Below are 24123 nucleotides of genomic sequence, written 5' to 3'. Positions count from 1 at the left end.
CTGATTAGAAGCTCTTTAATGGGCTGTGGCCCTTTTTTTATTCAAACCAAGGCCCTTCTATTTGGTTGTTATTTCTTTCTATCCTATTCCCTTTAGCATTTAACAAAATGATGATAAAATGTTATAATAATAAATTATTGTATATTATTTTTATTGGAATCAAATTTGTGAAATTTTAATCAAATAATTTTCAAAAAAATAATAGTACGAAATATAGCGACATAATATATGATAATTGATTTAGCCGGATTATGAGAACTTTTAGACATTTTATTTTAATGTATATTTACATTAAATTTTCTTGATGAAACCGAAGTTAATCAAATAATTTTCAAAAAAATAATAGTACGAAATATAGCAACATAATATATGATGATTGATTTAGCCGGATTATGAGAACTTTTAGACATTTTATTTTAATGTATATTTACATTAAATTTTCTTGATGAAACCGAAGTTCAGGGCTCTAGCAACTACATTGATGATGATGTACTAATTTTCTCGCACCTCCAAAAATTTCAAGAAAATAAAGAGTCTGATGATGAAAATGAAGACTCTGAGTCTAAAGAATCTGATGACACCCAAAACTCATCTTCCTCATATATTCTTACGGTCAGGTATGTTATTTTCAGGGATAATAAGAAGCAACCAAAAATGATAAAGATTGATAATGTATCGAAAAAAAAGTTTAAGATTAATGGAAATGTGGAGGGTGGCGAGGATGAACAAAACAAGGTTATAAAGGATACACAAGATTTTAATTTATTATATCCACAATTATGCACCACTTTAAAATCGGAGGTGGGTTATTCATCAGTGAAGATAAGAGATATGAAACAACACGCAGGGAAGATGATTAGTCAGATGAGAGAAGAAAAGACAAGTGACTAGAAAATTGTTGGAAAACAGTTTATGTCATGAATTTCCAGTTGAAAGCTAAGAAGGCGCATTTGATCAATAAGCAAGTGGAAGATGCATTGGAGGCGCTAACTAAAAATCTTAATAGATGGGGTAACAATATTTGTTATGTGGTTGTTGAATATGGTGGTATCGATGCTAATAAGTGAACGAGGCTTTGATTATTAATGATGTTGTTGACACTGGAACAGTTGAAACTATTGAATCTTTAAATCGTTTTACTTTCTTATCATGGTAGCTTAAAACTTGTTCTATTAAGTCATTTATTTTTTTAGAATTTTATAGCGGTAGTCCCCACTTTGGCTAATTATTTATTTACTAAACTAGTTAATTAGAGTTTGGAGCTTATTTTGAGTATCAATTATGTATATTAATTGATTTTTTGGTATGGAATGTTTTTATGCCGGTTTAAGACGAGAAATTTTTTAAATGTCAGGTCTCTTTCATCAACTAGTACATTACATTTTACATATCATCCCCTTATGCCACTGATTTATACACTCTCTGTTAACTTACTAGGCAAACAACAAGAATAAGTAGTTAAATTTATGATATTGAGACAATCCCTGATATTGTTATTGGTTTTTTTAAGTTCTGACTAGCGTAACAGAGCAAGAAACGAGGGATGATATATCAATACCCTTCAGTATGGCTTCATTTTTACATATATGTAGAATCATTTAAATTATGCATATAGCAGATGTTAGGAAATAGGATTGTAGATTTTTCAGATGTAGTTTATCATGATTGGTGAACGGCAATTATGCATATAAAAGATGTTAGGAAATAAGAATATAGATTTTCTGAACATGGTTTACGGTGATTTGTGAATGGCGAGACAGAGTAACCAGTAAAGCTACTGAATCAGCATCCTTTGTAAACTTAAGTCTTAATATTGAGTGGGGTGTATTCAATTGGGATCTTAAAAAAATTTCCTTCATTCATGAAATTCAAAAATATTCAACTCGAATTTTAAAAGATGCATCACAACCTTGAGATATTCAATGGGAATTTCGAATTATACTACAAAATATGATAGTATTCTATCAGGATTATAAATTATACTTAAAAATATGATAATATCCAATTAGGATTGTTTGAATCCATCAAAATCTGATGGTATTCAAATGCTGGTGGATTTTTTTGGATTTCATAAAATGATGGATTTTGTGAGATTGTTTAGTGTATTTTAAGTTTTTTGAAATCCCACCAAAAATTCATGGGATTTTGAATTATTGTGCTTAAATCCTAAAAAAACTATGGTCGTGTTTGGAAGAGGTTTGTGGTAAAATTAGAGGTTTGTGGTGTCGCAGAGGTTTGAGCATTTCAATCCGCTAATATTAGTGTTTGATAGTTAGCTTGGATCACCACTGGAGGAGAATTTGAGATAATCTGCCCCAAATTTGAATTTTTGGATCACTGCTGGATTTATCCTAAGAATGCAATTGACAAATGGATATAAGTTCTAAGTTGATTTGACTAATATACCCTTCATTCTATATATTTTTAATTACTTAACGATGCTTTTCCGTTAGTTTTTGACGGGCGCCGCTCTTCTAAAAAGCGGACATGAAATCTCACTGCATATATGTTATTTTCGAAGTTCAGTCATTTTTTTGTAACATTCCGAAAACTTCAGCTACCACCCTGAAATTTACTCAATATAATTAGTAAAATATCATTCTTTTTCCAGCTTTCTACTATTTTGCACAACGGAAAGAATAATATTTATGAAATAAAGTAATATTATCCACTCTAAATTTTATTCCAATTTTTTCAATACAATATTAAAAACTTTTAATTTAATAATTTATGTACAAATATGACCCGATGCAATTAAACATAACGAACTAAGATATGATGGAAAATTTTGAATATGGATACCTCCCATCTTCAATATGACAAGAAGTCATAACTATCACATTCATCTTCAATCGATTTCTTTCACAAAATAAATCAAATTTCATATGAATAAAGGACAGATTTTAACCTGATAATCGCATAATAGACGTGGTGTAGGGACAACGATGGGAGACAAGATTGGTGAATTATTTAAACATCAATTTCATGGTGGACGGGAGAATTGACGGGTGAATAATACATATGGGGCAACTACAATCACTTATTCGGTGCATAAAACTGTTACTCATAATAAAAATCACTAAATCAGGCCTAGCCAGTGACACGACACGCAGTACCCAGTGGCAGCAAAAATGTGAGAGATTTGTTTCTATAAAGCAAAAATCCAAAACAAAACTCATCTGTTTTGCACTCGTATTCTTCTTTGGGGAATTTTCATAATTTAAAGGTACTTTTAGCCTGCAAATCGGTGTCACCAACTTGTGCATCATGTTATACTGGGGACTGGGGAGTGCATTTTTTATTTTTATCAAATCTGCATTATTTTATCAACTAGATCTGCCCTGGTTTTTCAACAGATGCGTATCTTTGTCCTCATTTTTTAAGCTTGAGTGTGCATGATTTTAACGAAATCAAAAGTTGTTACTTTCGTTAATAAAATCGATTTCTTCAAAAAAAAAAAAGAAAAGAAATCTGTTATATTTTAACAAAAAAATAGATTTCTGTTATATTTTAACAAAAAAGATAACACAGATGTCGATATGAATATCTGCATATTCTGCGCATAATCTCTGCCATGGTGTCCTGCTTTGTTATTGGCAGTAAATTTAGTAATGTCACATTTGTTCAATCTGATATAAAATATGTTACAAATTGGCGATAACATGACAATCAAGAATGATTAAATTCTAAACCTAATTTAAAACTTCTTACATTTTTCTAATAAATTAGGTCCTTTTTTTTTCTTTTGATAATTTAGACTTAAAACCTTACAAATTGATATTCGTTCTAACACTTCTTGGGGCGAGGCAGGGTCGAAACCAGGTGTAGTTGGACAACCGAGGATAAAATTTTAGTTAAACTGAATATGTCAAAAGGTAACGGATGAAAATCAAGATGTTAAGTTGTCTAGAAAAACTTGTGGGATTGAATTTGCAATTAGATATTTTTTGATGAGTTAGGACTCAGGTTGTATTTGTATCCGAACAAGTCCACATGATCTTGTCATCAACAAGGAGTTTTCCTTTGCCCGGCTTATGTGCACATTCATGATTCATGGAACTAATCACATGGTAAAATATGCAAGAATTTGGACAAACATCAATAAAGTTAGCTTCTCAAATCATAAAATTACTCATCAAGCGGCTTTTCTTCTGTCCTTCAAGACCAAACAGGCAGAATAACAGATTGTCACTCCAAAATAACTCAAACTATGTACATACCACGAGAGAAGGCAATCAAGTTAGATAGGATTTCGGCAACAAGGGCAATGCGAATTATTCTGGAGCCAAGGGAGAAGACACTTGGAATGGAATCGATGCGCGCAGGGCAGGAATGACAGATCCTCACTCGACTTCAAGTGCTCCAGGCAGACTGCACATTCCTCCTGATCTGCAGACTTCCAGCTCCTCAATTTAGCCCAGCTAATCATCAGCCTCTTCGACGATGAGGATGATCTCGTCAATCCAGCTGACGCTTCCTGGTTACTGCTTATCCTTCCCGTGCTGTTTCTTCTAAATTTATACAATCACATATATTCAGTTATCCGCAAATAAATCAAAGTCAAGTCAATCGTATTTGTATTCTTACCAAATCTCATATATACTATTGAAAAGAAAGCTGCTTGAATACTTATATATACAACTGATGCTTGTGTTATATATATTGCATAAGCAGTGAAGAAGAAAAGTAATATAAGAGAAGCCTTGCAGAGCACTTGTATTACTGGATGTTCAACTTGAGTTTGTGTTACAAGAATAGCTCCTATATAGTACTAAAACCGTGTATTGGTTTGTTAAAAGCATAAATGAAAACCTGTTAACTCCCCAACTACTTTACTGCTGAGCTATATAATTGACTTTGCTGCATTACTACTAACAGCTGTTAATATAAACTATATATATATTTAACACCCCCCCTCAAACTGAAGATGGTTGAAGAACCAACTTGAGTTTGGAAACGTAATTGTGAAAACTGCCAGGAGGTTGAGTTTTTGTAAAAATATCTGCAGCATTATCTGCACTCGCGACACCATGTAAATGAACCGTGCCTTTGGCAACTTGTTGGCGGGTGAAGTGACAGTCGATCTCTATATGTTTTGTGCGTTCATGAAAGACATCATTGTGAGCAATGTCTATAGCGCTTTTGCTGTCACAATAAATAGAAGTGGCTGGAGAATGAGTTACACTCATATCCTCGAGTAACCATCTTAGCCAGATTAATTCCTGTGTGGTGTCAGCAAGAGCTCGATATTCTGACTCGGCACTTGATCGAGAAGCAAGAGATTGTTTCTTGCTGCGCCAAGAGATAAGGGAGTCTCCAAGAAAGAAACAAAAACCAGTGGTGGAACATCTGGTAGTAGGATCACCGCCCCAATCAGCATCCGAGTAAGCATGTAATTCAAGTGGAGAATCAAATGAATAATGTAATCCATGAAATATGGTGCCTTTAACATAGCGAAGTATGTGAAGGACGGCTGTGAAGTGAGGAGTGCGAGGAGCTGCCATGAACTGACTTACAATATGCACTGCATGAGCAATATCTGGACGAGTGACAGTGAGATAAATTAAACTTCCAACCAATTGGCGATACAATGTAGGATTAGAAAGTAATTCACCATCTTTGGCGTTAAGTTTATCCTCATAATCCAGAGGTGTAGAAACAATCTTAGTGTCACTGATTCCAGATTTCAACAAAAGGTCAGATGCATACTTCACTTGTGAAAGAGAGTAGCCTGTAGGGACTGAAGTAACCTCAAGACCCAAAAAGTAGCTTAATGAACCAAGATCTTTCATCTCAAATTGCTGACTAAGAAATTGTTTAAGTTCAGAAATTCCCACGTTGTCATCTCCAGTAATGATCATGTCATCGACATATAGAAGAAGTAAAACAATTCCTCGTTTTGATCGTCGAATGAAAAGGGCATGATCATATGGACTTGAAGAAAATCCCAATTGTTGAATTATTGTGCTGAATTTCTCGAACCAAGCTCGAGGTGCCTGCTTAAGACCATAAAGGGCTTTGTTAAGCTTGAACACTTGATTTGGAGAGTGGGAAAAACCTGGAGGTGGTTTGAGATAAACTTCCTCATGTAGGTCTCCATTAAGAAAAGCATTCTTGACATCCATTTGCCACATGTTCCAGTGTTTTGATGCTCCAACAGCTAGTAAACTTCGAACAGATGTGAGACGAGCAACTGGTGCAAAAGTTTCCTCATAATCAATACCATACTCTTGAGTAAAACCTCTAGCAACTAGACGAGCTTTATATCTGTCAATAGAGCCATCAGATTTGGTTTTAATTTTGTAGATCCATCGACAACTCACTGCAGTTTTATCAGGTGGCAAAGTTACCAAATCCCAAGTGTGAGTTTTGTCTAAAGCATGAAGTTCCTCTTCCATTGCTTTCTGCCAAAGAGGGTTAACACTTGCCTCTCTATATGTTTGAGGCTCATGTAACGATTGTATAGCAGAATAAACATGATAATCAGAAAGTCGAACAGAAGGTTTTCTTACTCGAGTAGAGCGAACAGGCTCCTCTGGAGGAGATGGTTGAGTGGAAGGCTCAATGTTAGAATCCTCAGACTGAACTTCTGTCAGGGGAACATTGGTAGTCGGAGATGGTTGAGTGAGCTCAATTGAAGGATCTCCTGAAAATGTGTTAGACGATGTCGAAGAATCCATGTGATCATCTATGGGATGTAAATCAATGAAAGGATCTGTAAAGTGAGAAATGCTAGTGGAAGTGTCAATTTTAAAATCTGACATGGATGAAAACATCTTGTGTTCCCAAAATGTCACATTACGAGAAACTCGTAGACGTTGGGAGATAGGATCCCAACAACGATATCCTTTTTGACCACTACCATAACCAATAAAGCAACAAAGACGGGCACGCGGCTCTAATTTTGTTCTTTCATGTGGAGGAAGAAGAACAAAACATGCAGAACCAAAAACCTTAAGAGAATTATATGACGGGGGTTCTTCATATAATTTTTCATAAGGAGACAAGTTATTTATAACAGCAGAAGGAATCATATTGATTGTGTAAACAGCAGTTAATGCAGCTTCCCCCCAAAATTTTTCTGGACAAGAAGAGGAAATGAGAAGAGCTCGAACTGTATCAAGAATGTGCCTATGTTTACGTTCAGCACGACCATTTTGCTGTGATGTGTAAGGACAAGAGCTTTGTGCAAGAGTGCCATAAGATGCCAAAAATTTGTTAAGTTCTGATTCTTTATATTCTTTGGCATTATCGGCACGAAAAAGTTTGATTTTCTTTTTGAATTGAGTGTGAATCATAGTGGCAAAATTTTTATAAGTTTCTCCTAATTCTGATCGATTTTTCAAAATATATATCCAAGTGTAACGAGAAAAATCATCAACAAATATCACATAGTATCTTGATCCTCCCATTGTTGGAGTTGGAGAGGGACCCCAAATATCAGAATGTATAAGGTCAAAAGTAGCTGATGATTTTTCATAATGGATAGGAAAAGGAAGAACATGCTGTTTTGCCAGTCTACATGAAACACAGTCAATCGTGTCTACATTAACACTACCTAGATGACCACTGGAAATAAGACTACGTAAACGAGATTGTGATGGATGACCTAACCGGGAATGCCAGATGTTGGTCGTGGTGGAAAAAGAACCAACTAGATGACTGGATGATGATTTTGGTGTAGGAAGATGAAGGGAAGTGAGCTCAAACAACCTTCCGCATCTACGCCCTGTCCCAAGCGTCTGTCCTGTCTGAGGATCCTGTACATGACAACCATAAGAAGTAAAGATAATATCAAGACCAAGATCACATAATTGACCGATGGAAATCAGATTGAGTGAAAGATTAGGAACGTAGTATGTGTCAGGAAGATTAAGATCTTCCGTAGCTACGGTTCCGATATGTGTCACTTTCATGGTAGAACCATCAGCGGTTTGAATATTTGGAAGATATGAACTCTGTGTTTTCATGGTAAATATTGATGAATCATTTGTCATGTGATTACAACATGCAGAATCAAAGTACCAAGAATTACCTGAAGTGACAGAGAATGCAGTGGAGGGAGAGTTGGCTTTAAGTAAAACCTGTTTGAGCAAGGATTCTAGCTCACTAGTGGATGTGGTTGGAGATTCGGAAGTTACGGCAGCGGAAGACTGAGTAAACTTGTTTGAATGGAATGATGGCTTTTTCTTGCAGAACTGTATTGAGTAATGACCTTTTTGATGACAATGTTGACATGTATGATTGCGCAGTGTTATGCAATCCTTTGTGACATGTCCACTTTGACGACAAAACCTGCAAAATGGTTTGTCAGAAGTAGATACCGAAGGTACTGCTAGAACATTATCAACCACAGATTCGAGCTTGCCAAGACCAAGTCGAGTTTCCTCAGAAATAAGTTCAGCAACAGAACTTTCTAATGAGGGTAGTGGAACTCGATGAAGAAGAGCAGCTCTAACTGGTTCGAAATCCTGGGTGAGAGCCATTAGAAACTGGATGAGTCGTTGTTGGTCACGATATGTGTGATAAAGTGTAGCATCTTCTGTATATAACCACTTTGGTTCAGATAATGTTAGCTGATCCCAAAGTGATTGTATCTGAGAAAGAAAATCTGCAACTGGTTGACCGGGCTCTTGCTTTTGCTTACTTAGTGAACTCATGATTTGATATTGGTGAGAAAGATCGGATGTAGTGTATCTTGATGCCAATAGATCCCAAATTTCTTTTGCGGTGTCATAATTTCCAAACTGTAAATTAATTTTAGAAACTGAAGAGTTTCTAAAAAATGTGATAGCCTGGTGATTTTTGACATCCCATTCTTCAATGCGATCCTTGAATTTTGAGTCAGCTTCATCCTTTTCTTTTGTCGGAATAGTAAAATCCCCGTTCACATACCGCCAAAGTCTTTTTCCTTTGAGAAAACTGCGCATAGCTTGAGACCAAATTATATAGTTCGAGCCATTCAAAATTGTTTGAATAGGTGAACAATTTTCTTTTTCCATTTTCTTTTAATTTTAAAAACAGAACAAAACAAAGGCTGTTAAGAAAAAATGAAAGTTAAGGGCTCGGCTTACAAGATGCGGTTAAAGACCGGGAGACTAAGGTGTAAGTTTGTGTAAAAGGAACCAAAAATATGTATAGTAAGTGGGCTGGTCCAACAAAATAATCTACTGTAATGGCTTTATACAGAATAAACAACTATTTAGAGCATATTAGAGCATGGTACACAGCAGAACCCAAATAAAAAAATCAAAGGCTAAGATTTCGAGTCTACCAAAACAAACAGTAAAATCTTGAAGAAAGAACCAGTTTGAGATAGACGTTGCGTGAGTTTTCCGATGAGTTGGAACTTTGTCGGAAATGATGGTGGCCTGTAGGAATGTGATTTGCTGCTGGTAGTAAAATAAGTTGACTTGCCGACTTGGTATGGAGTGTGGTGAAGTGAAACTGGTCTGTGTGAGGTTTTTGGCTTACGAACTGCTTGGTTAAACACCACAACGAGGTGGCTCTGCTATGGGTAGAGATGATGGAGGGAACTTTTGTGCGGAACAACGGAGGAGAAGAGCCTACTGCTCTGATACCATATTGAAAAGAAAGCTGCTTGAATACTTATATATACAACTGATGCTTGTGTTATATATATTGCATAAGCAGTGAAGAAGAAAAGTAATATAAGAGAAGCCTTGCAGAGCACTTGTATTACTGGATGTTCAACTTGAGTTTGTGTTACAAGAATAGCTCCTATATAGTACTAAAACCGTGTATTGGTTTGTTAAAAGCATAAATGAAAACCTGTTAACTCCCCAACTACTTTACTGCTGAGCTATATAATTGACTTTGCTGCATTACTACTAACAGCTGTTAATATAAACTATATATATATTTAACATATACTAAATATCGTGTTTCCTAATTCTCGAGATGTCAGGAGGAAGGCTTTCAGAATTATATTATATTGTATTCTAATAATTTGTAACGATGATTAAACTCGAATATAACAAATTTGTAGAAGTACCTTTTAGGCTCCAATTTTCTGTACTGGGATCTGAGTCTCTCATCGAGCCTCTCCTTGGCCTCTCTAGCAGCTCCGCCCAGCTTCTCATCCTCCTCATGCTCCTGTTGTTGCTGGTACTTATTCACCGTTCTCTTCTGCGATTTATTACTTCTATCGTCAAATTCACACTACTTATCAAAAAAAATTCACCAACAAAAAAAATCGCGAATTCAATCCGTTAGGTACCTGAAGTAGATTGAAGTGGGAGCTATGGTTGGTGGAATACAAGCACAACGACGAACGCCTGCTGCTATTCGAGCTTTCGAAAATCGAAGAAGATTGCGAATCCGCCCAGCCAGCACTTGTTCCGTGACAACGCCTTCGCCTAGCGCTTTCGACTCCTGGTAACATACCAGCCATCTTATTTTTACGATCTCTTTGTGGGGAGAAAAATAATTCGTAAATATTTGTGCGAGATTATTCTGAAACTGCCGAGTTGTAATAAAGGAGAATGAGTGTATAAGAAACATGAAACGGGACGATAAAAAAGAGAGTGTAATAATGGAAGTTGTAGACTTGGAGGAGAAATGAGACAAAAGCGGGACCTGGGTGGAAGCTTCAGTAGCTCCCATTAAGGAATAAGACCGATCAATCCATCATGTTCCACTTGCGTGATTAACCCAACCAAACCCAATCTATCATCTACTCCTTCAATGCCTCTTTTTTCTTCTTTTGTTTTGCCGTGTTTTGAATTTTTATATTTTCGTAATATTAGAAAATGGGGAATAGTTTGATTTTAAGAATCGCGGATTATACAAGAATTTAAAATTTTTGCATATTGTATTGCCTTGAACCTGTCATTTGCTTTTTCGAATTACACCAAGGTTCCATTCCGAGAATTACTTATTCATTGAGAAAATAACCCACGGAAAGAGCTGATTTGCGGATGAGGAATTAGCATATCCATTCGCTTTCATCCTTCCCGTTCGTAGTCTAAGAAAACCCCTTTTTAAGTTTTTTAGGAAGGGTTTCAATAAAGGGGGTAATTCGCCGTTTATAAATCGAATCTTTTTTGGCTCGATTTTTAAATAGTAAAATTGAGATATATCAAAAGGGAGGTAGGACGATACAAAAAGAACTCTGTTCTTTTTTTTTTTTAGTCTATCTATAGGAGGAGATCGTATGAAAAATGAAACCGATTCTTTCGTTTCTTTGGGCCACTGGTCGTCCGCCGGGAGTTTTATTTTTATTAGAATTTGAAGTTTAATTGAACCAAAGTCAGATACCAGACGACCTTTTTTCCAAAGGTGAGAAATTTCTCCGATTATTTAATTGACAGTCGGCACTGTAATTTAGTTTGCTCCATTTGAGAAAAAAAAAGTGTTCATTCTTTTTACGAAGATACGGCATAGTGATACTGAATCCGAAAAATAATATAAAACATGTTTTAAAAATTATTCTCGTTTCTTAGTGGGATCTTCGATGTCTGATTGTTTATCGTTGTGTAAATTGGAAAAACTGTGAGTTGTATACACGTGGTTTAGCTTTCCGCTTTTGATATGTTTATTGAATCAGGGCCTCTTGGAGGTTGTACTTATTTTGGGCCAGGCTATTTGGTTCCGTTGGTTAACTATTTGCTAGCCCTCAAACGTAAAGAACTCGACTGTATGTGATGCAGCTAATCAAACATTAGGCCCAGTCTATTAGCTCCCCCTCTTCATATACAAGGCCCAATTGATTTCAGCTGCATTGCTCATTAGTATTTACTGTATTTATCTTAAAGTATTTTATATGTTTAATATTATATTTTTAATAACTTGTAAATCACACTAATAACATAAGTTTATTCAAAAATATGGTTTTTGTTTATCAATTATCACTTCAGATCATGTTAAGTCATAAATTATTACATAAATTTATCCGTATATAATGTTGCAAAAGACTTGAACAATTTAACATGAATCAAAGTCCATCATAGACGGTTTGATCGGCAAGTGCATCTCCAACTATTAAAAATCCTTAGCTAAAATGTAAGTTGGAATACTAAAAATAAAAAATTTAACCAACCACTCGAAAAACTCATACTCCAACCATACATAACTGTTGTCTATAAGTTTAGTTAACCTCCTATGTATAGCTAAATTTGTCGAAACTCTGCAGGTCTGTAAGAAATCCGTAGAAAGATTGCATATCATTTATTATCATATTGAACTGATATATTCTATTTTAACATTCTAAAATATTAATAACATACTATTTTTAAATTATAGCCAACTAATACAGCCAATACCATCGAAGCAAAATGTGTTACAGGTTCAGCAAACTTTACAAAATGTATTACAAAGTCTCATTTAGCCGATGATTACAGCCAACACCGTTGAAGATGCTCTACGGGACTATATATATAAAGCACAAACGAATTACATTTTTAAAATATTTATGCTTCTACTTGCGTAAATCTTGTATTTGCATGAGCATTGTCGTATTGGGCATATTCATAAGAGTAAGTCCAACAGCTGCCCTATTTATTGTCCTAAGTCATAATATAGGGCATTTGATGAAAAAACTTGATCCAACAGTGTCCTAGTGATGCCCTATATCACTAGGACAACCCATTCAAGCCTTATTTTTGAGGCACTCTCTCTCCTTGCCCTATCCCATATTTTATAATAAATTCTTACAACACTCTCTTTCTCTCTCTATTTTATATTATGTTTTAATGATGAAAGTGAACTTTTAATAATAAAATATTAAACATATAGTGGAAATAAGGCACATTGTTGGAGTTGAAGTTAATAGAATATGTCATAAACTACTAGAACATAATTTTTTATATTATATTTAGAGCTCCAACTAGGACACTGTTGGACTTGCTCTAAGCAAAAACAAACCCGCTAATTCTTGTCACTTGATTGTAAGAAGTCAAGTAGCAATAATTCATCATGTTATCCAAACCGGGCAAAAGCCGTATCAGCTACAAGATCAAGCTAATCCACATTCATTTATAAAGCTTATCACGTAACACCAACCACCTTTGTGAACTCTGATCATTGAACAACATAATGTATTTATATTATCCCTTTTTTTTCTTTAAATTTATCCTGAGTTCAACTAAATATGTCTTCTTTTACTTCTACTTCCTGAAAATGATACTAGGGTGTTGTAGAATAATTTACTTCTTATTTTCTTTAAGGAGATAAAATTGTTTGTTTAATTTAACAAGTTTCTCACAAGTCACAAGAGAAATGTTATAATTTTATGCAAAATCGTAGAGTGGCTCACCAGTCACGTCTTGATAACTTAATGGAAGTGTGCCTATAAGTGAACATTATTTTTGCAAGGTATAAGTGAAGATTTTAATATCTCTAATAAATTTAAAACTATCATGTCTAAAAACATGGATAATCTAATTGGTTTAGCAACCACCGTTGATTTTATAGGCTAGCCTCGCTACTAAAGAAACCCAAACCCACATAGTTAAGCTTTGGAAAAATTCCGTTGTGGATAAGGTTTATTTTCCAACAAATTGATTGTCTTCCAAAGTTTCATACTTTTGAGAAAAATAAAAACATTAACTTAAGACTTAACAATAGTGAATAACATTATAAGAATTAAGACAATATAAATATATGAAGGTATTCTGGTCGCTGATCATAGACTTAGATAAAAGAATGAGCTAAAATAAGAAAAATTATTAGGGGTTTCTTAAAAGAATCTCTGTTATTTTTTTTGACGGATCAAGAGTTGGTAAAACCAACTCAGGAACGAGAAACAGAATCACTCCTCACAACAGAGCACAACTAATGGGAGGGGACCCAATTGAGTGGCAACTTCTTCGAACAAGCTTGCTGAGCAATTTAGTAAGCAACATCATTGCAAGATCGAGGCAAAAAAGGATTCTAATATGAAAAGCAGCCATTATTGATCTGATATCTTTTAGAAGAACAGCAGAATCCCATGATGGTGCTGTGCAGGCTCAGAAGAACAAAAGTTAATCGCTGTTTTGCAATCTGATTCAATGCAGGCATTAAAAAGATGATGATGTCTTATGATTAAACAAACTTCACGTATAGCAATTAACTCAGATTATAAAAGAGATGTTGCTGAAAACCTGAAACACAACAACCTCTGCCATCTACAAACTTTTCAATATCAGAAGTATTCTGATTGAGCTGAATAACTAGCCTTTAAAGCTGAAATTGGACCGACCGACATATTGTCAAAAACAAATTTATTTCTTACCAACCAAATAAACCATCCAACAAAAACAATTGAAAGAAAATGTATTCGATTTCCTTCTAGTTTCCAACTTCGAAATAAGAGTTAACAAATATTGTAGAACAATATATGTGGAGGAGGAGGGTGGATGAAGCGTCAAGGGACAAGAGAACGAGATTGGCCGTCTCCATTGACATTCAAAAAACATATTATCAACGGTTTCAATGCTATCCATATAGATTAGATAAAACAAATACGGAGAACACTTATGCTGGAATAGATTTTCCTGAATAATGGAGGAGATTATAATCAAAATTTATTTATAATAATAATAATGAAACTAAATTCCCTGAATTTGGAGATTTCAACAACTTTACTAGAAATTTTTTAACATATTTTCACAATAACTTATATAAATCTACTTAAAAGAACTATTTTGAATACCACACAATTTAAAATTTTACTCATGATAATATAAAAAATATTTTAAAATTTATAAGTCACATAAATCACACGGCATCATAATTTAAAATTTTATATTATTCAATACGATCATGTGAAAATTGTTCAAACAGGCAAATTGAAGGAAGCATCTTAACGATTATATAATATAAACAACATTTTATTAATTACTGTAATTCATATTATTTTATTTTTATCATTATCATTTTTTACGTGGCATGAGGAATACTTTGAATCTGCATGGGTGGTTTCTTCCACGTGTCCCTCCTCTCTCTCACAGTCAAAACAGAGGGGTAGGAGTGTAGATTTGGGATTATAGAGCTGCTGTAGAAATTACAAAACTTGCACACCTGCGCCAACCAAACAACTTGCGTCTCCCCTTCCCATCTCCCTTAATTCCCAAGCAAAACCCCAACAAAACACACAAAGGTAGGGCTGTTAACGAAATGAATATTTAATGAAATATTCGGTATTCGAATTCGTTTAATATTATTCGTGTTCGTTTATTAACAAATACAAATACGAATTCAAATCTTAAAAAATATTCGGTTCACTAACAAATACAATTTCGAATAGATAAATATTCGTATTCGCTATTCGCTTAATTATTCGGAAATTAAATATTATATATATATATATATATATATATATATTATTTTATATAATATAGAAAAATATCATATTTTTTTATTTAATAGGATTATGGATTATTTTGGGACCAGATATTAAATTAAACCAGCCCAGTCCATATACTAAAAGGTTGAGCCAGTGGAAGTTCTGTTGTATGATCTCGGAATTAATTAAGGCGTATTAAACTTTACATTTTTGTTGTAATTTGAGTTTTATTTTCTTTGAATTGGATGATTGTAGTCTGTATAATTAGTACTTTATAGTTTGTTTAAATTGGTGAAGTACGAGAGTTTATAACTTTTGTCACAGGCTAGCACTTCAGTTATTTAGTTCCATTTTGTTATAAATGAGTACCTTATACGAATACGAATAATTCGTGAATCTAACCGAATCCGAATACGAAAACAAATAATTATTCGGATAATAAACGAATACACATCCGAATATATGTATTTAAGCCGAATACAAATATGAAAATTAAGATATTCGTTTCGAATTCGTTTCGTTAACAGCCCTACACAAAGGAAAGATCCTCTCTCTCTCTCTCTCTCTCTCTCTCTCTCTCCCCCCCCCCCCCCCCCCCCTCTCTCTCTCTCCCCCATTTATATATAAAAATATTCCTTCCACCGCCGCAAGCATTGGAAAGATGAAAACAATCTCTCCAGTCCACCCTGCTGTCATCAATTTATAAGAAGAAAGTGGTACTTTTTGGATTAGTCAAAAAATTATCCTCCCCCTTCACACATTCAAATCCAATCACCCATCTCTCCATTGTGGTAATTTATCTCTGCCCCTTTTCCCTTTTTTGTATATTACTATTTTTGTTCTTCTTTCATTCAATTACATTAGGGTTTATCACTCTGCTTTTCTTTAATTCATTCTTTCTATTTTTGATCTGCGCATATGTGTGTGTTTCGTTTGTTAAAGTAGTGATAAATCAGTCAGCCCTAGTCTTTGTATTGTTAAGAATATATCAGAAGAGTATAAAAATAATGGCTTTTGATCAGAACTCAATTCCCATCAACCTAAGACCTTTAAATACAGCAAGAACTCTTGTTGATGATTCTCGCATTGCCCCTCCTGTTACCACTACCTCTGGTAGAAATATAGAGGGCTTTTATGCTGCCAATCCTTCGAGAGACCACCCCCACCCTGGTAGCCCTTCTGCGGTTCCGCTTTATTATCCTGCAACAGTTTCTGATTCCGGGTATGTAGGATTAGGATATCCTGGGGTTGGTGGTGGTTGGGTGCAACGTATGCCACACCCACCTGCTGCTGTTATTGGGGCACCCGTTGTTACTTCTCCAGCTGTTGTTGCTTCTCCTGCTGTTGTTCCTACGGCTGGTTATGGTAATAGCCCCAAACTCGGGAATAGGCTTGGCGGCACTAATTTTGATCAGGCTAGTGATGACAGTAGAGATGATTCGGTCTCTGGGAAAAAGGTCAAGTTTCTATGTAGCTTTGGAGGAAAGATTATGCCGAGACCTAATGACGGGGCATTGAGATACGTTGGCGGTGAGACTAAGATTATTAGTGTAAGGAGAAATCTTAGCTTTAATGAGTTGGTTCAGAAAATGACTGATTCGTATGGGCAAAATGTTGTTATAAAGTATCAGTTGCCAGACGAGGATCTTGATGCGCTTGTATCAGTATCTTCTCCAGATGATATGGAGAATATGTTGGATGAATACGAGAGACTGGTTGAAAGGTCTCCAGATGGATCAGCTAAGTTAAGGGTATTTTTGTTTTCACCTACTGAGGGAGATTCTCCTGCCACTGTTCAAACAGGAATATCTAAAGATAATGGTCAGAGATATATTGAGGCAGTCAATGGCATTGTAGATGGAACTACTGACGGTATCACGAGAAGGGAGAGTATGGCTAGTGCTACTTCTACGCAGAATTCCGATTTGAGTGGGACTGAGGCTGTTGATAGCACTGGCCATGGGCAAGTTGATGTTGTTGGGAATCTATCTACTGGAGGGGTATCACCTAAAACTAATTTCATTGCCACTCAAGAAGTTGCACCTAGACTGGTTTATGTGGACCCTAACCCTCCAATGCACATTGAAGCTGCAACTGCTCCAATAGGTGTTCAAATGGTTAGTTCACATCCTCCAGTTTTATCCACTCAGCCTATTTCTGTTGTACAGCCACCGCAACAGCTGGGCTTTCCACCACGTGCGCCTTATTTCCAGGCCTATGCAGATCCTCAGCAAGAAGTGTTAAACCGCACGGAGTATGTACAATATCCTTCTCAGATGGGGTTTCCTGCTCAACTCTATGGGACCGTTAGGCCTGTATTCACACAACAACAATATCACAATAATGTTGCTAACATCAACCCCCATCAGCAGTATATTCCTGCAGTGCACATGTCCATGACTCCTTCCTCTTATGCCAACCTCAGACCAACTGCTGTTCAGCCAATTGTTCAACCCCAACAAGTTCAAGTGGAACTTTTTCCCGAGGAAAACAAGTATGGGCAAAGAGTTATGCAACTTCCTGGTGACCAAAGCTACAATGCCTATCATGCACAAGTCTCCCAGTCCCCCATAATGCCAGGCGGTTTTGGTTGGCATCAAGCTCCGCAGACAGAGCAAGTTCCCTTCTCTGATGGTCTGGTACCTCAGCAACAGGCTGCTTTGGCTGAGAAACTGCCTAGATTTGAGGAATGCTTTATGTGCCAGAAAGCTTTACCTCACGCACATTCAGATACAGTAGCACAAGGTCAGAGAGATAGTCCTACAACTACATCTGACTTCATTCCAGGTTATCACAGTCTACAAACAGATATTAAGATAAGAAGCCAACCGATAAGTACTGCTGCGCCAACTGGGCCCATGGCTGAAAGCATAGTTGAACATCAATTTACTGGGGCACCGCAGACTTCCTTGGGCCATCTGGACCATGAAGGTAGGAAGCCTGCACATATGGGAGTTGCACTACCCCAATATGTTGATGATAAAACTTCTTTGCAAAGAGAAAACAATCATAATCATCTTCAGACATCTCTTCCTCAGTCTGTTGTGGGGGGGTCGCAGTCCCCCGATAGTGGATTGACGGGAACTGCTCCTCAGTTGTATCAAGTAAATATCTCCCAGCAGCCTGTGCTATTGATGGAACACAAGGCTAAACAAGACGTAGTGTATAACACATCAGTCAGTGTAGCTTCTGCTAGGGATGCCTCTTCTCAAGCTTCTGACCATCTGGTTCATGAATCTCCTAAAGAGAATTCTGGTAAGGTGCCTGATTTTGTGTCCAAAGAAGGTACGCTAGAGTCCTCTCCCGTGTACGATCAACTCAGACAAATTGACAGTAGATTGGAAAATCTTGGCGTGCGCCCCTCAGAAGTTGTTATTGATAACGAACAATTGATTCCGCCTGCTGATAGTTCCAAGGATGATATCGTGGATAGTAGAGCACATCAGATTTCTAATACCGAACCCTACATAGATAATGCTTTTAGCAATCCTCAGATGGTTCTTGATGGAAATTATTACAAACAAAATGAGATGCAGTATTGTCCATCCGATGAAGTGCCTAACTTGCACAATGAAGTTCCTTCCTGTTATGAAGTGGCACAACCTCCTCTATTAGGTAATCCTGATTTCCCATTTGAAAGGCTTAGAATGAATAATCTGGCTACAAATCATGCTTCTTATGGTCATTCAGTTTCATTTGCAGGGAATGAATCAGTCCAGGTAACAGGAGCCCCACCAAGTGGTGAATCAAAAGATAATTCTTCACAATTTATTCCAGACACTGTTGGTCATGTCGAAGCTATCCCTATTGATGGGAAAAGTCAATATCATATACCACCAGCTAACAGGATTGGAGATGTGCAGGACAACTCAAACTCTCTTTTTAGTAGCCAAGATCCTTGGAATCTACGTCATGAAACTCATTTCCCACCACCTAGACCAAACAAAATTCTAACAAGAAAAGAAGCCCATAATAGAGATCCTTTTGGCGAGAATCGATTTGGCAATATTGGAGAAGCACCTTCAGGAAATAATTTGGGCTTTACATCGGAGTTACTATCAGATGATGGAGTTCAGACTGGTAAAGGTTGGGAATTCCTTCCATATTTGATTGAACAAAGAATAGTTTATTACATAACTTGCAAACTCTTGGCTTACATTTTTTTCCCCCACCATTAAAGGTTCAGCGGAGGAGCATATTAAGCAGGAACTTCAGGCTGTTGCAGAGGGTGTTGCTGCTTCTGTTCTTCATACATCTATACCCTCTGTATCTGTTTCTGAAGCCAATCAAGATAGCTTAGTTCATAATAATGATGTAGAATTTCTGCATGCCAATAAAGTGGAGGTACTGGGATGACGGATATTTCTAGAATCACTTATTAGCATCCTTTAGTATTTACTTTGTTGCAACTAATATTTTCTCAGGAAACAAAGTCAAAACTGCCGGAGAAGGCAAATCTTGGATTTCCTGTATCAGATGGAATTGGTCGCTTGCAGGTTTGGAGATTTGTTTTGCTGAAGTTTCGTATCAATTTTGGGTCTGACAAGCTAAAAGTTCTCCTTTTATGTTTTACTGCATCTTAGATAATAAAAAACAGTGACCTCGAAGAGCTTCGGGAGCTAGGTTCCGGCACTTTTGGTACAGTTTACCATGGTAAATGGAGAGGCTCTGATGTTGCAATTAAAAGGATTAATGATAGGTGTTTTTCTGGGAAGCCTTCAGAACAAGAACGCATGGTGAGAATCGTCTGAGGTAGTTAATATGCTTTGGGTTGGTTTTTGCTAAAACAATTTTACGAAATGTTGGTTGTATAAATACAGAGAGATGACTTTTGGAATGAGGCAATCAAGCTCGCGGACCTTCATCATCCAAATGTAGTGGCATTTTATGGTGTAGTGCTTGATGGTCCTGGTGGCTCGGTGGCAACTGTGACAGAATACATGGTCAACGGTTCTTTAAGAACTGCACTTCTAAAGAATGAGAAGTAATGTGTCTACATCTAGGTTTCTTAGCCTGATCTCTCTTAGAAATCGTACTTACCAAATTTGGCTCTGATCTTAATTCTAATTGTTGAATATAGGAACCTGGATAAGCGGAAACGTCTATTGATTGCTATGGATGCTGCATTTGGGATGGAGTACTTGCATGGAAAGAATATAGTACATTTTGACTTAAAAAGTGACAATCTGCTTGTCAATCTTCGTGATCCACACCGGCCAATATGCAAGGTTACCTCTATTGAACTTCCATTTTAGGTTCATAATTCACATATCATGCTTTTTGTTTAATAATTGAATCATTGGAACAGGTGAAGTAGTAGAGCTTCAATAAGTATTTGATATATATCGGTTGAACCTAGGATTTTTTCTTGTTAATAAGAACGATGTGATCTAAGTACAAGGCGATTAGATCATGCACCTGACAATTGAAGCCACATGATTGTTAGTTTTGATAAGACAATTGATTACAAGAATGATTAATTGGATATCTAGGCAGTCTGTTTCAGTTACATTGATGAAAAAATCCCATGTACATGAGGGCAGTGGCAGGTGATAGCATGGGGTTATCTACTTATCTTTGACTGTAAAAACTCTAAATTCCAATGCATCGTCAATACTATTTTTCTGTATTCAGTTGGACGTCAATTGATTTAATTTATATTGTGAAGTGTTACCATATATTTGAATTGGATTAAAGTTTTTAAACTTGTTCTGTCATAATAATATATGTTTTTATTAAAACCCTTTGATTTATCTTGCTCGGCTTTCTTCTAAATACAATCTCTAGATTCGCTTTGTTTTCTTCTATTGGATCTTGATATTGGGTTTGAGAAAATCAAAAAGGGCGGGCTACGTGTTCAATTGGAACATGAAAGTGTGATGATATGCACCTATAGAACTTTTAATACTGTATACTGTAGTATGTAACAATCGGATATTTTTAATTCAAATAGCAACTATTAAAACATCCAGCATATAAATATTCAATTGCAGTAGCAATTGACTTTGGGGTTTACATTGGTGATCATAAAGCATTTTTGTCATTGAAACAAACTAAATGTTCGGCTGATGCAAAAGAGTGTGATTTAAATTTTTTTAACTGATATTAAGATTATATGTGTGTGTGTGTGTAAACACATATTTTATATACACATAAAAGTAAATTGGCTCTTTATTATACTCTGATAAAATGCGCATAGATGTCATTTAAGTTTATACGTTGTACATGTTAACTTACTTGGCAAAATTAATATGCCATAACTCTCAAGCATCTTCAGACTGGAGTGAAACTATCTTCATGCTCTGCATTGTATTGTTCATCTGTTTCTGACTTTCTGCCTTTCTGGTATTCAGAAACAAATATGCTTGACATTCATCATTCATGCATCAGATTGTTCTCGGCCTTCCAGAATTTCTGATATTTCAAGCTGGAGTTCGTATTATATTTGGATACTTATTTACCTTAGTTACCTAAGATAATTTGGTTTACTCAACGTATCATATGAAATCCAAGAGATGACTATAAACTGATTATCCTTAGTGCCCAGTAAACTGGTATAGATCAATGGATTTTAGATTCGTGAAGTAGTTACAGTAACAGACTAGTGCTCCGGTGCTTTTGTCAGAAAAGAATTCTTTTCTAGTTCAGTTAGCATAATGAATATTAAAAAGCATACTACTTCAACATCACTCGTCTATGGTTCTCATTTTAGTTTTCAGCAGGTTGGTGATTTGGGGCTGTCCAAGGTAAAATGCCAGACACTAATCTCAGGTGGAGTACGAGGAACACTTCCTTGGATGGCGCCAGAGCTTCTAAACGGTAGCAGTAGCCTTGTGTCCGAGAAGGTTCTCCTCCCCCCTCTCTCGCTCTCTATTAAAGATGCCTTTGCAGTGTGAACTTTCTTAACAAGGTTATATATGATTTTCGAAAATTATAGGTTGATGTGTTCTCATTTGGCATTGTGTTATGGGAACTTCTAACTGGAGAAGAGCCATATAAAGACCTGCATTATGGGGCCATTATCGGTAATATTATTAACATAAATAGTGTACATGACTAGTAGAAGTTAGAACTCTTCGGGACAATATAACCAAGAAGATTAAGCAATTTTTAAGTAAGTGTTTCATGTACGCATGTATGTGTATAACAGGTGGCATTGTAAGCAACAGTCTGCGACCGCATGTACCAGACTTTTGCGACCAGGAATGGAAATCACTGATGGAAAGATGCTGGTCTGCAGATCCTTCAGAAAGACCGAATTTCACAGAGGTAGCAAACCAGCTTCGGACTATGGCAGCGAAGGTTCCTCAAAAAGTACAAGCCCAGCAGCAACCTTCCTCTACTCAACCCCAAGTTAAAAGTTAAATTAGTATAATCTACTTCCTTGCTGTTTTTTCACTAGGCGGACGTTACATAGATCCTATCTATCAGCATGATTAGTTTTACTTGCCCCGGCCCCCCGCGCTGACCATGTCCCTTGGAAACAAGAAATACAAAGCCAAAAAAAAAAAAGTGCATTTGGTTGTGGAATTTCCGGATGTTATATTCTCTTGTATCTGTTTAATGGACCTTTAGTTGCTTAAAATCTCTCCTCGCAGTCTCTGATCCACTAGGGTACCAGCCTCCCCTGAGGTTTAGAACTTGATATTAAAGATTAAAATTGATTTCATTAGCTATCTTTGTTTCCAATACTAGGCAATATTGTATGTCATCACGAAAAGAAAAAAAATGGAAAAACAGGTGAGAGCAATGATGTGTGGCTAAAATTGCCTTCTATTATGAGCTTGCATAAACATAATTTTATTGATGGACATAGAAGTTTAGAACTATGCAGTTGAAGGATGCTCCAAAGCTCTGCAGTATACTTGTATTTAATTTGTGGTTCATGATATATTGAGGAAAGTGAATGAATGATAGTGCAGAACTATTTAGAATTCCAGGTTGGATACATGGCTGCCGTACATTGCCAATATCTGTTATAGATTTTCTTTTCTTTTTCTGTATAATACTATCTGTTATAGCTTCGATGGATCTTCATTGAAGGCAACTTTATCCTTACCACTGGCAAGGGATTATAAGATGCGGAACTTGTCATGAGCTCTGGTTGGGCAAATTTCGTCAGTTTAGTCATGAGCTACCTGTCACACTGCCAATACAATGTCAACCACAGAAGCATTTTTGTGCCTAAAAGAGTAATTTTGCGTTCTGATCATAACAAGCTTTGTAGAGATTGCTCGAGCTCCCAACGAGCCATGGCCCCTTCCATTGCATGAACGGAGATAGTTAAAAATATTTGTATTATTGTAAATTTCCCAAATATAGACGGTGATAGTTGATACTCTACCTGGAACAAAAACTTAAAATAAAATCTAAACTTAAAAGTTTCAAATGCATATGTATTCATAAGAGGAGATAGAGTGAAAGATCCTATATATCTTTCATTTAAGTGTCTCTGATTCGGTCTAGTTCAACTATAAACAGCTCATAGTCATTGCCAAAAACGCTCAATGATTTTTTTATAAAATCAATATAAATATTTTATATTTTTCTACATTTAAACTGTAACTAAAATATCCTTAATCAACAATTTTACATTATATTTAAAATAAATTATGTGAATATACGAACAAGAGACTATATTATAAGAAAAGTACATGTGCATTCAAAATCTATGAGCACATACATTTTCGTGAAAAAAAATTAAACTATATATTCCCTCTGTCTCAATGTATTTGTCTTGTTTGATTTGTACGGTCAAATTAACCAAATTTTGACTGATATTTATATATATATAATAATTAGAAAAAGTATATTACCAGAACCTACATCTATTT

The 24123-nt window shown here is 35.9% G+C and overlaps 2 protein-coding genes across 4 annotated transcripts; one reads left to right on the top strand and one right to left on the bottom strand.

The window, feature by feature from the left end:
* Positions 1–4687: 4687 nt before the first annotated feature.
* Positions 4688–10593, bottom strand: LOC108217263 (retrovirus-related Pol polyprotein from transposon RE2). Its single transcript, XM_064091514.1, has 3 exons — positions 10241–10593; positions 10016–10149; positions 4688–8922 (listed from the first exon to the last, which is right to left on the bottom strand). The coding sequence occupies exons 1-3, from the start codon at positions 10412–10414 to the stop codon at positions 4917–4919; spliced, it is 4314 nt and encodes a 1437-aa protein (XP_063947584.1). The 5' UTR covers positions 10415–10593; the 3' UTR covers positions 4688–4916.
* Positions 10594–15884: 5291 nt separating this feature from the next.
* LOC108218467 (uncharacterized) lies at positions 15885–22963 on the top strand. 3 transcript variants are annotated; one of them, XM_064092297.1, is made up of 10 exons: positions 15885–18904; positions 18980–19369; positions 19470–19633; positions 19714–19785; positions 19873–20025; positions 20110–20273; positions 20370–20517; positions 22012–22134; positions 22227–22314; positions 22440–22963. In XM_064092297.1, exons 1-10 carry the CDS (start codon positions 16297–16299, stop codon positions 22652–22654), a joined length of 4125 nt encoding a protein of 1374 aa, XP_063948367.1. In that variant the 5' UTR covers positions 15885–16296; the 3' UTR covers positions 22655–22963. The 3 variants fall into 3 exon arrangements, with proteins under 3 accessions (XP_063948367.1, XP_063948366.1, XP_017246902.1); XM_064092296.1 differs by having other exon boundaries at positions 18980–19375; XM_017391413.2 differs by having other exon boundaries at positions 15886–18904; positions 18992–19375.
* The last annotated feature ends 1160 nt before the right edge of the window (positions 22964–24123 follow it).

Source organism: Daucus carota, chromosome 4 (assembly GCF_001625215.2).
Source record: "Daucus carota subsp. sativus chromosome 4, DH1 v3.0, whole genome shotgun sequence".
In the NCBI taxonomy this organism is placed as follows: Eukaryota; Viridiplantae; Streptophyta; class Magnoliopsida; order Apiales; family Apiaceae; genus Daucus; species Daucus carota.
This window is presented reverse-complemented; position numbering and strand designations above follow the sequence as displayed.

What these genes read in the sequence shown, in the direction of transcription:
- LOC108218467 (XM_064092296.1), top strand. Translation starts at nt 16,297, where the DNA reads ATGGCTTTTGATCAGAACTCAATTCCCATCAACCTAAGACCTTTAAAT. An exon ending in CTTCAGAACAAGAACGCATG is followed by an intron (nt 20,026 to 20,109) that starts GTGAGAATCGTC and finishes GTATAAATACAG; the next exon opens with AGAGATGACTTTTGGAATGA. An exon ending in GCACTTCTAAAGAATGAGAA is followed by an intron (nt 20,274 to 20,369) that starts GTAATGTGTCTA and finishes TGTTGAATATAG; the next exon opens with GAACCTGGATAAGCGGAAAC.
- LOC108217263 (XM_064091514.1), bottom strand. Translation starts at nt 10,414, where the DNA reads ATGGCTGGTATGTTACCAGGAGTCGAAAGCGCTAGGCGAAGGCGTTGT. An exon ending in CCCACTTCAATCTACTTCAG is followed by an intron (nt 10,150 to 10,240) that starts GTACCTAACGGA and finishes AATAAATCGCAG; the next exon opens with AAGAGAACGGTGAATAAGTA. An exon ending in AGAAAATTGGAGCCTAAAAG is followed by an intron (nt 8,923 to 10,015) that starts GTACTTCTACAA and finishes AGCTATGCGCAG; the next exon opens with TTTTCTCAAAGGAAAAAGAC.